At 46.0% G+C, this 16,089-nt stretch overlaps 2 protein-coding genes across 5 annotated transcripts in view; both read right to left on the bottom strand.

Annotated features, from left to right (window-relative positions):
• Positions 1 to 1,206: 1,206 nt before the first annotated feature.
• Positions 1,207 to 5,680, bottom strand: TSSC4 (tumor suppressing subtransferable candidate 4). 4 transcript variants are annotated; one of them, XM_088058085.1, is made up of 4 exons: positions 5,587 to 5,680; positions 5,007 to 5,134; positions 4,109 to 4,181; positions 1,207 to 3,002 (listed from the first exon to the last, which is right to left on the bottom strand). In XM_088058085.1, the coding sequence occupies exons 2-4, from the start codon at positions 5,090 to 5,092 to the stop codon at positions 1,917 to 1,919; spliced, it is 1,245 nt and encodes a 414-aa protein (XP_087914211.1). In that variant the 5' UTR covers positions 5,093 to 5,134; positions 5,587 to 5,680; the 3' UTR covers positions 1,207 to 1,916. The 4 variants fall into 4 exon arrangements, with proteins under 4 accessions (XP_087914211.1, XP_014107645.1, XP_014107646.1 ...); XM_014252170.2 differs by lacking the exon at positions 5,587 to 5,680 and having other exon boundaries at positions 1,207 to 3,042; positions 5,003 to 5,135; XM_014252171.2 differs by lacking the exons at positions 4,109 to 4,181; positions 5,587 to 5,680 and having other exon boundaries at positions 1,207 to 3,042; positions 5,003 to 5,135.
• A 6,226-nt stretch (positions 5,681 to 11,906) lies between these two features.
• Positions 11,907 to 16,089, bottom strand: part of CD81 (CD81 molecule) — a 33,214-nt gene continuing 29,031 nt past the window's right edge. The window contains exons 7-8 of the mRNA XM_005522335.3: positions 15,970 to 16,059; positions 11,907 to 15,298 (exon numbers count right to left, since the gene is read on the bottom strand). Of these exons, the coding sequence (XP_005522392.1) occupies positions 15,236 to 15,298; positions 15,970 to 16,059 (153 nt within the window). The 3' untranslated portion in view covers positions 11,907 to 15,235. The remainder of the gene's footprint in view (positions 15,299 to 15,969; positions 16,060 to 16,089) is intronic.

Consider the following 16,089-nt stretch of genomic DNA (forward strand, 5'->3'; position numbering starts at 1 on the left):
ATAATATTGTCTCTATGCAATGTAATTGTAAATTGCACAAAAGCACAAAAGCTTTCTGTTACCAGAGGTGGAAAAAAAAATAAATCTCAGCTCTGACAAAAATGAGCCTTTTATTAACAGATATTAATCTTGTTATGATGGCCTCATGAAACAGGCATTTGTCCAGTTTATTCAGCTGTGCCCCAGGCCTATGACTCCCATTAGCAGCAATGGAATTTTGATAGTCCTACCTGTTCCTCACCCTGGGCAAGCAGAACTCATAAACCCAGCAAGTTTGTACTACTGAGCTGCATTTTTTGTTAAGAAATAATAGATATCTCACGACCAGCATTCCCTGCTCTTGGCAGCAGCTTCTACTTTGAAATTACTACTATTTTCATCATGATCAGTATACCAATTATCCACTGGAATCCAAAAATCTATCCATTTGGACTTGTGTGTGTGTCCACTCCCATGCACTGGAACAACCAATGTATTTACAACGACCCACTAAGTTATGTGCATCCAACTGCACGCTCATGAGAAAATACATTCTGCTCTGAAAACTAACACGTGAGTTTAGAAAAATGGATCATAACTGCTTCTTTTACACTGTTTTCTGCTTCTTCTGCCAAATGATGCATCAGTTCAAACACAAAGAAAAGTGATTTGGGCCTCCCAGTTAATTATTTTTAAGATGGACTCCCCCCCTCCAGAGGAAGTCACCCCTTCAAACACTCTTTAGAGTTTGAGCAAGCACAATCTACCAAGAAACATCACAAACTCTTAAGAATGAATATTTCACTACACAGTTATAAATACTACCCTTTGGGATTGGTTCATTTAGAATACTGACAAAAAAAATGTCAGTTCAAACTGACCTGAACTAATCTGAGTTTCAAATCATGTAACCTTTCAAAGAATTTAATCTTTCAGCCTTATTTATTAAATTTACTAGCACTGTGGAAAAACCCCACTATATTTGACATTGCTTACAATGTGATTCATTGTATGAAATGACTCATCCTATGAGGGGATTATACATTGTAAAATTATTGAAAATGTTAAAAATGTGAGGTTTAGAATCTGTAAGACTTGAGGGAGAAGTTAACAAGATGGTGAAGTTAGAGTAACACTTTAAAAGGTTTTCAAGACAGTTTTAAAATCAAATAAAATGTTTGGTAGAACTTCTACAGCTGCATTACTCAGCATGGTTCAGAGGTGAAATCAAGCTACAACGAAAAGTTTATTGTATCGCATAGAACAAAAAAGTCTCCAGTTCTGGTATAAACACTTCCACAAACACCCCAATCCACATACAGAATCAATATGGAAGCAGCACCTCCTGCAAAGCACATACAAATATGCACATCATTATGTCATGTAACAGGGCATTGCTGTGCTTTCACCCTCAATGGCAATGAGAGAAGGATGTTTTTAAACAAAAAAATTAAAGGGTTTTCCTTCCTGGGATGGGGCAAGGAGAAATCACATCCAGTGGAAGACTAGGTTTTATTTTCATTGTTTAAAAATCTCTACATAATGAGCTCATCACCTTTTCTCCAGGATTCCACAGGATTTGGGAACAATATCAAAACTGGGAGTTACTAGGAAGCCCTGCAGCCTTTTAGCCAACACTTCTGTTTCTTTGGATACTTTAGCTCCAGAGCAAGATCCAGGGAGCTTTTCAAGCAAACAAAGCACACTTTATTCTGTCCTGCCAGGATGCAACTATCCTGTGCCCATGGACTTCTCATAAACAAAAGTCTGGAATTTATTTTAGGCAGCTTAATTTCTAACAGTATAAAATATTCTTGGTGGCTATAATGCAAGCTGTTGGACAAAATGCTATCACATGGTTTTCAGGCCAGAAAAAAAAAAAAGGAAAAAAAAAAGAACAAGACAAGTCCTGGGATGTCTCCAATGTGCTTCAACCTTCAGGACTCTTCCTCCTCCCCTTCATCTACTTTATGTCTGAAGTTTTTCCTGCTCTTCTTCTTACTGCAGTGGAATCCAACTGGTCCCAGCGATGGCTCCTCACCTGTATCACCAAGCCTTGCATCAGGTTTGTATTCTGTGTTCAGGTCCCCTTCCATCACACACTCTTCCTCCTCTGCTGCTTTTCCACTGTCACTGTCTAAGTGCCCCAGCTCAACCTTATCTTCTTCCTTCAAGTCATCAGTCTTCCTAAGAGATTTTCCTTTCAGATCTGTCTTCATCTGTTTCTTATCATCCTCTCCTGTCAATCTTTTCTTTTCCAGTCCATCAACACCTCTTTTAATTGGTTTGGTGAAGACAATCCTCCCAGCTCCACAGCTGGAAGGGTCCTGGTTGAAGGATGGGGCATAACTATCTTGGGAAGCCGAGCTCTGTTGCTCCCCTCTTTTCTTCAAACCACCTAGAAATTCCATGGCCACTGCCCTGTTAGTCTTATCACTGGACTCTGAAACTCCCTCTAGGCTGTATTTGGTCCAGCGCTCTGGGTGTGCCACATAGTCAGGCACTGCAGGAGAGGTTCTGGGAGCCTGCACTGGTCTGGCTTGCCTCCCCATGTTTTCTGGGACCAGGGTACCTGAAATTGTGGTCGGAGGCAATGGACGCTTAAACCTCCCATCAACAACATTATCATCAGGCATTGAGGGCACAGACAGCTTGGCTGCCTCTTCCAGGCAATCAAAAATGTTCTGGCTACGGAGGGAGAATGTAGAACTCATGCCCTTCAGATGGAATGGCTGGACAGGAGATCTGTGACCGCTGTTTGAAGAGCCAGGTGTGTCTCCTAATCTGAAATCCCCTTCATCTACAGATGGCTCCTCTGGAGATATTGTATCAACTTCTGCTTCACCTGCCAGCCCCAAGTCATCAGAGTCAGAATCGCTGAGTGACACCGTGTCTGAGGGCAGAGCTCCTTCGTAGTCTCTGGCACCATCAGCCACTATCCCCAGAAAAGGTTCACCTCCTTCCTGGTCTCCCATCTTCGAGCTGTCACTCCACTGCGGTCTTTGATGCAGACCCAGGAACAGCTCTAAATACAGTTTTCCAAATGCCCAGGGAGTTTAGTGCCTAAAATATAAAGGAGCATAAAAACTTAACTGTGAAATGAGAACCAAGGATGAGACCATCACTCTGTGTTGTGCAAAGTAATTATAACTGCAATACAATAGTTAGCTGTGCTTTAGGGATTCCCAAGCAATTTTGCTTCAAATGAAAACATTATTTAAGGAATGAATGCACATTAAAATTAAAGATTTACACAAGACTGAATAGAAGAATATGAAGTAATTGAAAGTAATGCTACCAAATTTCATTAGAGGTTGCTGGGATATATCAGGTCTAATTACTAAAAGATGAACATAAAGCTCTTGAGTTAATCTGAATCCCCCCAAAGCTGTCTTATAGATCTTCCAAGAGACAGCAATGACCTCTGCATATTACACCCTGTGTTTATTCACACTGTAAAAATGCACAGGAACACATTCAATTTCTCACTCTTTGATTTGGCCAGTACAATCATTACTGCACTAGCACTGTACCTGCTGTTCTAATAGCCATCACGTTCTGCCTATTACAAAGGACACTATGACTGATCCCCATCAGTGACAGAAAACCCACAAAAATATCAGCGCCACTGTTTCAAGTCTGCTTTAATGTGGCATAAAGTACAAGCTCCACTGCTTCCTCTGGCTTTAAGCTCTCAAGTCATTAATGGATTCCAGGAATTCGAAAACGAGCCAGCTCAAGAAATCAATCCCATTGGATTAAGAAAACTAATCACACATGCCATGCTCACACATGGAAACAAGGAGAGGTGGCAATCACAGGCCTGCAAGAGTTGGCCCTTCAGTCAGTAAACGACAGTGGGATTTGAAGCCTGATTTTCAGAAGCAGCTGGAATACCTGACAGTGCCATGTGCTCAAAGGGAACCTTGCTGGATTCAGATGGTCGGTGATCATGCTACCACTTGCTGGGCAACTGGAAACAGAGCTGGCGTATGCACACATTTTGGTTCAGCTCTTGTGAATTATGGAAACAGTTCCAACATATTATTAGGATAAGCTTGACTACCTAATTATAGGCTCTTCTGAAACAATGCAGTAAACAGACATGGAAAGTCTGTTAGTCACTCACTTTCTCTTGAGACTGAGTCAGCTTCCCCTCCTGAGGGTCAGTTAAAGCCACCAAAGATCTCAGCACTTCCACCCTAGAAAACAAACATTTCCATCATGATACTGGAAATGTAGTTTTAAAAATAATTCTGTCCCCCTCAATCATCCAAAGCTGTAAAACTGGGTTCTAAATCTGACACAAACTCATGGTGGTATAAAGGTCTGCAGATACTGAATTTTTGGCAGAAGAACAGCAGACAGCCTAATAAGGCAGGCACCACTATATTTACCCAGTCTCCACATTCATACTGCCAACTTTATCCTGTAGAACAGAAGAGAGGTTTTAAAAAAATTCAAGCTCTAACTTGCATGTGCAGAAAGCCAGTACTAAATAAACAGTATTAAATGCAGCTAAGAAGATACAATAATAATAGTTATGCATTGCAAACATTAAGTGCTTCTAAGTATTAAGATCACGGGTAACACAGACTTCTGTTTCCAAAGAAAGGTCATGTTCAAAGATTTTCATGAAGCATAAAACACAGAGAATCTTCTGAGGAGTGCTGCGTTCCATGTCAAGTCTGGCTGCCTTTGACAGAAAGGATCTGACGGCTGCTTTTGAAAACACTGCCCTCCATGTAATCCCTAGCGCGAAATAATCTTCTTTAAATGATACAGTGTTCTACTTAGTTTTGGAACACATGAAACGTTAACGACTACAACTTAGGAAAGGCCTTGAAGTGCATAATTAAATAAAATAGCTGTTTTCAGACAGCAATAGAAGTGTGTTCATCATGGGCATCTCTTGTCTGAGAGCACTTACACAGAAAAGAGAAATTCTGCTCCTAAGGAGATGTTTTAGCCTTAACAAAGTTAGTGGCCAAATATGCTGGCCTTTACAGCACACCAGACTCACTCACGGATTTGTTATGGTGATGTGATCCCAGCACGACTCGGAAAGAATGACGTCTCTCCGGGTGGGAAGGTTCCCAGTGGGCTGCTCCATCCTGGTGCTGCTCAAACACACTGTGCGTCTTCCTGCTGCCTCCTGTGAGGAGGACGAGACCTCAGTCACCGCAAACCACGGCCACGGGCCTGCTCTCACGGTGCAGACCACCGCACCAAAGCCCACGCAGTCCCTCGGGACAGGGATCCACAGGCCCCCGCGCCAGGGAATAGGGAAGAGGATCAGGGAAAGAACATCGGCCGCTGGACACTCGCCCCGCTGAGGGGAAGGCCACGGCGCAGCCCCAGCTGTGCTGCCCGTCGGCTCCGGCCCCAGCGCCCTTCGCGGCCCGGGACGCTGCTGGATGCGAACCGCCCGCACCACACGCGGCCCTCGCTGGCCCTGCACCCCGGGCACCGCCACCCGCCCGGGCACAAAGAGAACCGCCGGGGAGGGGAGGGGGAGAAAATTGAATGGAGAGCCCCCGTACCCCGACACCGCACAGCCCCAACACTTGCCGCAGCAACCGCCCGCCTTTTGCCCGCTCTTCCCACCTCTGCCCCGCCGCCCGCGGCGCGCCGGGACACCGAGTCCCTGCCGGGCTCCAGGGAGCGGCCACGGCTGCGGCAGGACCACAACTCCCGGCGGGGAGAGCGGCACGGAAAGGGCCGGCTCCTCCCGCCCCCTCCCCGCTCCACCTCTCTGGGGGCTCCTGGGAATTGTAGGCGGCCGCCTTCCCTCGGCGGGGGACATTTTGCGAGCTGGGGAGCGGGGCTGAGCGGCGGGACTACAGCTCCCAGGGCGCACCGCGGCGCCGACATTTCGCGGCCTGCGCGGGGCCGTGCCTATTGCCAGGCCGGGTGCGGGGTTCGGCGCTCGGGGCTCGGTGTCGGGCCGCGCACCCCGGAGAGCCGCGGTGCCGCCCCGGAGCTGTCCGGCACCGTGAGGAGCAGGACACGGGTTTTGTTCTCATCGAAAAGCAGGGATCGGCCACCGCGAACACATCCGAAGTTTTTTTGTTTGTTTTGGTTTGGTTTTTTTCCCTCTTACGTGTTTATTTTAAAATTAGCAAACCCAAACCCCAAGTCCCTTGAGGAATAAAACCACTATCCATCCAAATTAAAAAAAAAAAAGTTTCCATTTTCTATCCCAGATGAACATTTTTTGAGCATGTGTCAAGAAGTGGAGCTCCGTCTGAAAATGTTTCATTGGCACTGGCCAAAGAGGCTCGATTTTTGTTTTTCCCCTTATTTCAGCAAAAAGTTCAACTTTTCAGTGCAAATACATTTCCCAAGAGGCTTCAGTATTCAGCTTGTTTTCCCAATGTTTAGGAAAAAGGGTTTGCTATGCTGAGTGGTTTTGTCAGACAATATTGTGGCTGCAGAGGATTCACTGGCTCCCTCCAAGCTGGGCCTCGCCGTGACTCATCCGAAATATAAACTGCAGCCACTTCATATGCATCCTCAGGTTCTAAATACATACTTTTGCCTGCTGGAGTGTTGCTAATTACAGTAATTTATGACACAAGGTCTGTGTCCAGAATACACTTGGCAGCAGTGATGACATTATTGCAAAATGTCTTCTGTCTAGCTGTAGTTTTAGAACAGATCTAGAGGTGCTTCCCCATTTGGTGATCCTATTTTTTCTTATGTATCTGCATATGGTAGTCCGGTCACAGGCATTCAAATGAGTATCCAGATGGAGGGAGGAAAGGGAAACATGAATCCTGTAGTAGGTGAGCAGGAATGGAAAGGAGGAGAGCAGTAAATGGGCAAACGAAAGGAAGACTAAACCTGCGTAAAGGCTGCCAGTGCTTTGTAACACGGTCTAGGCTGTTGGGGAGACAGCAGTAGAGTCTTGGAGCTTAATAAGGAGCAGGCAGGAAAAAGGATGTGGAGAAAGTGGTGGCATGTCCCATTTCTGTAAGAGTGGAGACAGACAGGGTACAACAGACTGGTGCAGGCAATGGCACTGTCTTCTTTTGAACCTTGGTTCATAGTTAGAGCATGGGCTTAAAGGGGCAGGAGAGGGCAACACCACCTCCAGTGTCTCTGTCACCTGTGGGTTCCTTCAGGGACAAGCCCCATGTCTCCGTTTTCAGAAGCTACAAGTTCTCACTTTTTGCCTGGATGATGTGTGTATTGATGACTAGGGAACCTGAATGCACACTTTTTCTCCTTCCTTGTTTTTAATTCATGAAATTAGCTCAGCTGGTTAGAGCATGGTGCTAATAAAACCCAAAGCTGTGGGTTTGATCGCCATACAGGCCATTTACTTAAGAGTTGGATTTGATGATCCTTGTGGATCCCTTCCAACTCAGCTTGTTCTGTGATAGAATCTGTGATATTTAGTATTGCATGCAGTGGAGAACGGAGGCTGAGCTGTTTATTCTCTGGTGGCTGAGGACAAGGCAGCTTGCAGCAGTGGAAATGCTGGTGTGTTGGGACTTTCGCTATTGCTTGGCGACAGCTGAAATAAAAATAATGAGTCAGAGTCTGAAGACCAACAGATGGTAAAGTGTTTTCCCCTTGCTGGCCTGAACTGAGGTGGCTTGAAGAGGGGGCTGGAAGGTGGAACTGAGCTGCAGCACAGGCCATCATCCAAATGAGCGGGCTGTATCCAGCATGCAGGCTCCGAGGGGCCGCTCATTTGCAAGGATGGCTCCATGTGTCTGCAGGAAGCCAGCGCGTCCCTGTGTGTGTGGAGGTGGCATGTGAAAATGCTCAGCAGCCTCAACCCCATCACAGGCGCCTCATGCTCCTTTCCTGCATATAAATCTGTCCTTTGGCCCCATCCAGTGACTGTTTCCACTGCTCCCTGGCAGGCTCCTGCTGCTGCTCCTGCCCTAGGAGCCTAGGGCAGGAACCACTGGTCCCTCTCCTCACAGCTATAGAAAAAAACAGCATGCCATTCCCCAGCAGCCACCCAGATCTTGCAAGCCAGATGGAGCAATAAGATGCATTTTTCAACATCTCCTGCATCTGGAAGGAGCATGGAAGTTGTGGCCACATGCAGCTGATGCTGGAGCTCTTGAGGGGAGGTGCGGTGGGAAAGGAAAAGCACAGTCATAACCACCGCAACCTTCTCTGCTGGGAGAAGGCAGTCACGCTAAGCCAGACTGGTACAGCCTGAAGGAAATAAATGAGTTGTCCTCTCCCATTCACCAGAATGAAGTCCTACAAATGGCCTTGAAATTCCTTGTGGGGTGGGTTTTCAGAATTCAGTGCTTTATACCACCTCTCTTCTACACTGAGCTTCACTTACCTGTTTTACTTTGTACTTTCATTTGGTCCTGCAAACAGCTTAGATTTATTCCAGTGCTGTTTACCCATGTTGGTGCTATTTTCCCCTAAGGTAACTACATAAAATTAGTTCCCGTGGAGTGAGTTTTAATGCAGGCAAGCTATGAAGGTCTTTATCAACTCTATTCTTCACAATACCAATGTTATTGCCAGCCTATAGAGGACCTGCAGGGAGACACCACAACCCCTTTTTTTGTTAGAGACATTGCATGTGTGGGAGGGAACTGAAGCCCTTTATGAGCAAAATTAATACTCTCTGCAATTATTCCAATCTTTAAAAAGAAACAAAAACAGTTGGGGGTGTCTGTTCATTTTGATTTAACCACAGAATATCTGCACTAAGAAAACTCTTCTCCCAATCTTGCTGCTTTTTCCTTTCTCCTATCCCTGCCCCAGAGTGCCTGATACTAAAAAAATGTGTAATGAAAGGCTGAAAAAGGTCACTGGAACCAGCTGAGGGGCCTTGAAATTAACATTAACAAAAAAACCCCCACAGAACCCTAAAACTCCCCAGACCTCTTGTTCCAACAAGACCTGTGGGAGCTCCATCAACCAACACTGAGCCTGGCATTAAGAGCATGAATCCCTGCTGGAGGAAATCTCAGCAGCCTCCTTGCAGCCAGCAGGCAGGGTGTTGTGTGCATGTCATCGCTCCTGGCCCAACACCAACACCTCTCTCAGTACTCAGCAAAGCTGTGTTCTGGCATGAGGGAATGCCCTTGCAAAGCAGGGCCAAGAAATACTTTTTTTCCAAAAAAGAAAAAAGTAAAAGGTGTGATTAAACTGTAGTTAGAAGTGTTACTTGCAACCATTGGCACATGAGCTGAGTCAATCTAAATCCACCGAGGAACACCAGGCAGTCCGCAGTAGTTGCCCTCTAATGTGTCTGGAAGTGTGAAAACAACGTGGGTTTCAGTTTGCTGCAGTTTTAGCACCTGGCAGGTGTTTTCTGTTTGCGTCAGGTCCCTGAGCACTGAAGTGAAAGCATCAGGCCGCCAGAGTTCAGCTGAAGGGGTCGCAGAGAACAGCACTTGTGCGTGCCATCACTCAGGTTATGCCCTGTGCAAGGCAGTGTGATGCTCCCCAGGATGCAGCTGAGGAGTGGTCAGGAAAAATATGCAGCCTCTATCTAGTTCAGGTGCACAGTGTGGTACTTACGGGACTTGGGGTTCCTAGCCTGTGTCTACCACTTAACCAAGAACTGGTCAGATAGGTCATTGTTTCCTCTCCCTTTCAGCACCACCGGTGGCAGATGTTTCCTCCCTCGGGGCTGTAATTCCGCTGTTGCCGACTCCCTGGTGCAGTTCCCAGTTTCACAGTTCCCAGCCCCACCACAGCCCCGACAGTGAATGAGATTGTTTAAACAGTTACCTTTTTTTCTTCCCTAACTGGAAGGGCGGTGCTGTCATGCCCAGCAAAGGAAACAGTGGTTCAGAGCAGGGATGTGAGCACAGCCACAAACACATCCTTCATCCCTGAACCCGGCAAGGGCAGCTGGCAGGCAGAGGAGGGTGCTTGCCTCTGAAGAAACCTCCACCATAAACAGCTCTGGCATGGGAGAGCTGGCTGGCTTTATTCCCTCCTGTGAGAATATTGCAACTCTTGGTTACAGCTTTGACAACCTCTGATTAGGGAATGGCAAAAGCAATTTATGCAAGTTAATCACAGCTGTCTTAGAACGAGACAATTAGGCTCATTGCTGCTTAGAAAACAAACAGCCCAGAAGAAGCTTATGAAACAGAGTCCGCCAAAGCAAAAAAATACCTCCAAAATTTCTTGTTAGAAACACTCTAGGAGATTTTAAAAAGAAAAAAAACAAACCAGCTTGGGAAGGAGGAGGAAAAGAATTTCCACTGGAAAAAATCCTGGTGTGGTCTAGTTTAGAAAAATTCATGCTTGTATTTTTAATTCCTGAAAAATCTTGTTTCACAAGGAAAAAAAAAAAAAGATTCCACAGTCACATTCCTAGGCAGTGGAATTCCACAGCAAGGTCTCCAGTGACTTTCCACATCCTTCAGACCTCTGGAGAAAAACGTTGAAGAGAAGTGTAAGCCAGGGTTGTCTGTGCAATATGAGCAGAAACAAGCTGCAAGCTGCAAACTCCATCCACCCTTCCCCTCACAGTGGGTTATCCACGTGGCCTCACATGCTCTGACATGGCAGGACTGCTGTTTTCCAAGGATAACCCCTATCTCCACACAACCTTAAAGGGGCCTGTTTTACCCAGTCCTCTCCCAGTATCATATTCAGCTCATCTGTTTCAAGCAGATCAATGCTCATACTCAGACCTGAAGTGCAAAACAAAGGGGACCACATTTAGCTGGGGGAGGTTTAAGATCCCAGCTATAATTCCAGGCTGAGGTCTCAAGGCACACACTCTGGATGCCAAATACATACTGTGCTTTACCAATTAGTCTCTACTATTGTTTTTCCCCCTTGAACACCAGCTTGGGTCTGACAGTGACTCACATCAGCTTAATCCTAGCTCCAGAGGCTAGAATAATTTTATCCCCATCTGGAGCAACAATGCAGTGTCACAATCCAAACATTTCATCTTTGCATGAAGCAAAGAGCATCACATTCATGGGAAACCACCTAGAGGGTCAGCTGAGGTTTTCCCTGCAGCCCAAATTTTGCCTGAATACAAGAATGAGACAAGCCTGTTCCCTTGGAAGACGTGGCAGAAATCAGTACGTGATGGAAGGAAACAAGATCTGACAACACATCATTAAAAATCCACTAACAAGGGGGAATAGCTTTGTTTCATTTTTTGTTTATTGTTTTTAAATATCTATTTTTTTTTTTCCAGAAGTCATTATGTCCGACTCCATTAACATTCAGGTAAACAAGTGAAAGAACAACAGATGGACATGATCTCGCAGCACAGTCACAGCCGCTGTGAGTGGGGCTTGCCTTTCTCTGCAGCAGCTCAACGTTGTGTTCCCTCCTTGTCCTCCCTCCCGCACCCCCCTCCCTCTCTGTACCAGCACGGGCGATGGCTGGCAGCCGCCGCAGGACATTCAAACACAGCGCAAAGACCAGAACAGGACAGAGGCAGGCAGGCAACGGAGGGATCAAAGCCTCCCACCTCGCTCTCAGCCAGGCTTTCTCCCCTGGTGCTGCCAAGGGGAAGGTGGGAGCAGCAACGGTGGCATTACCAGACCATCCACAGAAAGCAGAGCAGCCCAGTCCCTGTTCAGATGGCAGCACAGGGCACTTTGGGTCATTTTTGGAGGAGCTCACTTTAGGAGGAGCCCCTCAAGTGTGCGCAGGACTGCCACCATCCATCCCCTCCCTCTGCCGAATTTCAGCACACTCTTTTTGCAATCCACATTAGCTCCCCTACAGCTGTGCCCCCCTTCCCTTGAGGGGGGGGCACAACTGCAGGAGCCAGCACTTCTGGCAAGCAACCTTTCTGCCTTCCCTCAGCACCAGTCCGGATGCACACTCAGCCTGTCTGCAGGCCCCCCTCCCAGAGGCTGTAAAAACCCATGCTGTTGAAGCCTGGTTCACAAAGCATCCTGCTGTTAAGGTTAACTGGTTGTAAAATTGCAGCAGTTCATCACACTATGCACACTATGAGAAATGTTTATTAAATTGATTTTTGTTTCATTTCTTTAAAAAAGAAAAAAAGGCAGAAAGAAGTTAAACACACTGCTTTGTGGCATGCTCCACAGTATGAAAAAATCCCAAGCATTCAGTTAAGCTGTAAGTGGCTCTGTTTGACCTTTCGATGCGGTCTTTGAACTCAGACCTGGACAGTTGACACTCCTCATTCCCACCTCAGCTCACAACCATTTTCTCAGCTGCCACTAGCTCCAGGAGGCATGCTTCCATGGAGAGGGAGGGGTTTGTATTTACAGCCTGCAATTCCATCCTTTTCTTCCCTGGGGCATGGAGAGGAGCAGCACAGAGTGCCACGTTGCATGCACAGAGGCACAGGTATGCAGGAGAGGTGCTGGGGCAGAGCAGGGGTCCTGACTAGTGGGTTTTTCCCTTTCACCTCAGCCAGCTTTGGGACTGACCAACTGGCAAGAAAAGCTCTGTGGCTTTTGGATCCCGAGGGCTTGCAACGGGGAGAGTCCCCTCAGCCCTTCACCACTCCCGTTCTAGTTTGTGTTAACTCAGGTCCAGCTTCACGGGAGACCCAAGTGGGTAGTTTTTTTCAGAGAGGGCTTCTCAACTACTTCCTTGTTCTTAAGCATGATGGTTCCTCTCTGTCCCTGTTCTCCCAGGGTTGACTCCTCCAGCTCAGGATCACTCCATCAAGTGTGGGCACTCAGCTGATAACTGAAGAAAGCATTGTCCCCTCTGCAAACATTTTTCTGTCCCTGCTCTCACGACCCTTCCCTAGCTGTTCCCTGCCTTGAGCACCTTTCCTGCAGCAGCCACAGAAACAGGAGATGGCCCAGGAAGCTGCCTCTGGAACTCTCCACAATGGCAAGCCACCTCTGAAATGAGCCACAGGGTGAATTGCAACCCCTGTGGGACACTGTCTGAGCAAACTTCCTGCTCTTCCTCCTCTCACAGCTCTCAGATTCCCTCTCCAAGTACCATTTTCTCCCAGTTTCTCCTGCGTGGGACAACTCAAACCCTTAAAGTACAGTGTCTGAGGACACACCTGACCTGCATCGAGACCCAGTCTGTCTTCAAACAGAGCTCCAGCTATGTACACAGCATCAACTGAATACTGAACAATATCAAAAATACGGTATAAGGAAAAGAAAACAGAATTGAAATGCTTAATGGCATATTTATACACATTTACCAACAGTCAACAAAAAAGGTGGCAAGTTACACATCCATTCTGTATGCTGACAATCCTGATGCACACAGATGTAAACACACATGCTTGGATGATGCATATACATATGGCCACGTAACAGAGTAGATGACCTGAAGGAGCTACGCTGGGGAGCAGGAGAAGGAGTTATCTACTGTAAAACCTCATCTCATTCTCAATGTGCACAACATGGACATTCAGGGCAGTGTTGCTTTAAGGCTATTTCTAAGGCTGAATCTTTTCTTGTCCAACCCCTCAATATGAAGATCTGTTGAAGCACTTCCTCCTCTTTACCCAGCACAACTTGATATATATATATCTATATATATTTATCTATATACTTTTTAAAGGCCCTATATACTAAAAAGGCAGGAAGAGGAAAGGAGGGAGTAGAAGGGAAGAAAAACTTGTGAATGGATCAATTTGCCCCAGTGCAGGAATCTTCTATTCTCTAGTGGCAACAGCTGTGACAGCCACCTGCAGTGGACAAGGTACTAGTTTAAAATGATTGATGATCCCTATCAGATCTGAAGCTCTTGGTTGTGACAAACTGGGAGAGTATAAGAAGCAAAAATACTCCTGAAGTGGGGAAAATGATCACTAATTTAAACTCCTCCCCTTACCTGCTTCAAGGTGGCAAAAGATACTATAATTTCCAGCTCAAGTGCCCATACGGCTAAGGAAAAGGCTTTGCTTAAAAATATATATCTATAGAACTATACATATAGATCATCTTTTTAGTGACACTCTGATTTTATTACATAGCTCCTGGGTCACTCTCCCCCTTTATCTACACGGTGACAGAGTGGCATTTAAAATAAGCCACAGACATCAAAGTGATAATCAAAGTTACCAGATCACAAGAATGTGTTTCAACTGGTGCGATCTAACATGCTAAATTACCTTGATTTTATAAGCTGATCTGCTGTTAATATAACTGGAAGGTCTTAAAAATAGCCTTTTTTATTTCAGAATCAGATTATGACAATTTCTCAGCAATATTACAGTGTGTGACAATATGCTATAATTAAGAATAACTTCACTGAACAAGAGAGTGATACAAAGATGAAATTTTAAGCATATACGCATATGGCTGGGAACACCCAAGCATCGTCCTGCAGTACATAAAAGCAGGATTTCTAAAGTCAAAGACTTTTTTTTTACAATTTCTTCTTTTTCCAATATTATTTCTATGTGAGCATTAGCTTAACAGTGGAAACTTGGTATAGAACTAGATTCTCCTTGAAATATATGTCTATAATGAAACACTGAAGTACATTAGAAAAGTAATTTAATTTTCAGTTTGTTATATTTGAAAAACTGGGACTAAAATTCACCCCCAGACACTGACCTCTTAATGCAATGAATCAATGGAACTGAGACAATATATAAATTGTCCTAAGGAAAAAAAATAAAATAAAAAAAAAATAAATCACAAAACCAAAAAACATTTTTACATTAGAGAGTAAAAAAGTTCCAGCATGACTTCTGTTAAGGATTGACCTACCAATGGAAACAGGCTGGAGAGGAATAATGCCTGTGTTTCCCCTGGGATACATTGCACCCAGGTGATGGAGGTTGTATCCTTTCCCCTCCTCTCTCCTAGGCTTTGGACAGTCAGGCAAGCTTCCCTACAGACAGCTTGGAAACACCAGGGAGCTGGGGTGATGGTTGGAAAAGATGAGTACAAATTAACAAAAATACTAAATGCTGCTTCAACATCCAATTAAAAAAGTTGGTAAAACCAAGGCAAAATTTTCTGAGACCAGGCAGCACCCTTCTCCTCCGTACATATTCCACCAATGTTACTTCTGAGTTACTGGGGGTGGGGAATGGGGAGAAAGGAGTTGATCTCCTGCTACAGCAGCTTTCCCATCACACAAAACTGATGTGTAACTAACTCAGCCACAAAGATACGGGAAAGTTTTATTTATTTAAAAAAAAAAAAAAGTACTTCAAAATAAAAATGATAAGTACTGTATGGTAATATTGGAAGCATTTATATACATAATTTTCTTTGTCTGTTGTTGAAATGTCTCCTGGTCACTCGGTGGCACTTGGGGTCCCCTCTAGCGCCGTCCGCCCTGCTCCCCCCTTCCCCTGCCCGGCTCTCACGGCTCAGTAGACGGAGCTGTTCCTTATGCCACAGCACAGCACCATGCTCAGGATCATCTCAAAGATCTGTTGAGAGACACAGGAGCACCAGTGAGGCAACAACCAGTACGATGCAGGAGCTCCCCCACTCCACATTAACACTCTCATGCCAGAGGTAAGGGCAGGGATGCTACGTCTTTGTTGCTGTTGTCATATGGAGTTGGCCAGTTTGAGATAAGGCACCATCCTCCCATCTCTCACTGGCAGCAGTGGTGGTACCTGACAAGCTTTTTGGCTGCCAGCTACATAGCAAATGCCTTGATTCCTCCAGCACTACAGCTCAGCCTTTGCACAGATGCCATGTTACACCCCCACAGCATCCAGCCCTCACTAGGGAGCAAACTCAACATAGCAAAACAAGCAAATCCCTTCCCACTGCAGACGCCAACAACAAAACATGGTAGTCTGCAGAATGAGTGGCTTTAGAGGAGGTTTCAGTGGTGCTCTACTCTTTCAGCCGGGCTTGCAGGTGCTCCTGCTCTACTGAGCTTGCCAGGTGCCTGCCCTCACATCCCAACTCTCCAGGGGGATGATGAAGCCCTTGGTCTCGCCATGTTCCAGAGTTCTGTGGAGCATAGAGCTGATGCTGCATGCCGAGTTGCAGGGGCATCCAGAGAAGGACACATCCAGCCCAGCTGGAAGAGGACCAGGGTGCCCCGAGGTGGCTTTTCCCTGTCCCACCAGGCTGTCACACTTACCATGATCACAGCAACCACGACGGCAGCGATACCAATCAGGTAGAGCTTCCCGGAGAAGAGCTCATCTATTTTTTTGTGGCAGTTCGTGTTCTGAGGCAGAGAAGCACACCAGTCAGACAG

This window comes from Pseudopodoces humilis, chromosome 7, assembly GCF_049639895.1.
Source record: "Pseudopodoces humilis isolate 2021_Gansu_Grassland_sample_001 chromosome 7, ASM4963989v1, whole genome shotgun sequence".
In the NCBI taxonomy this organism is placed as follows: Eukaryota; Metazoa; Chordata; class Aves; order Passeriformes; family Paridae; genus Pseudopodoces; species Pseudopodoces humilis.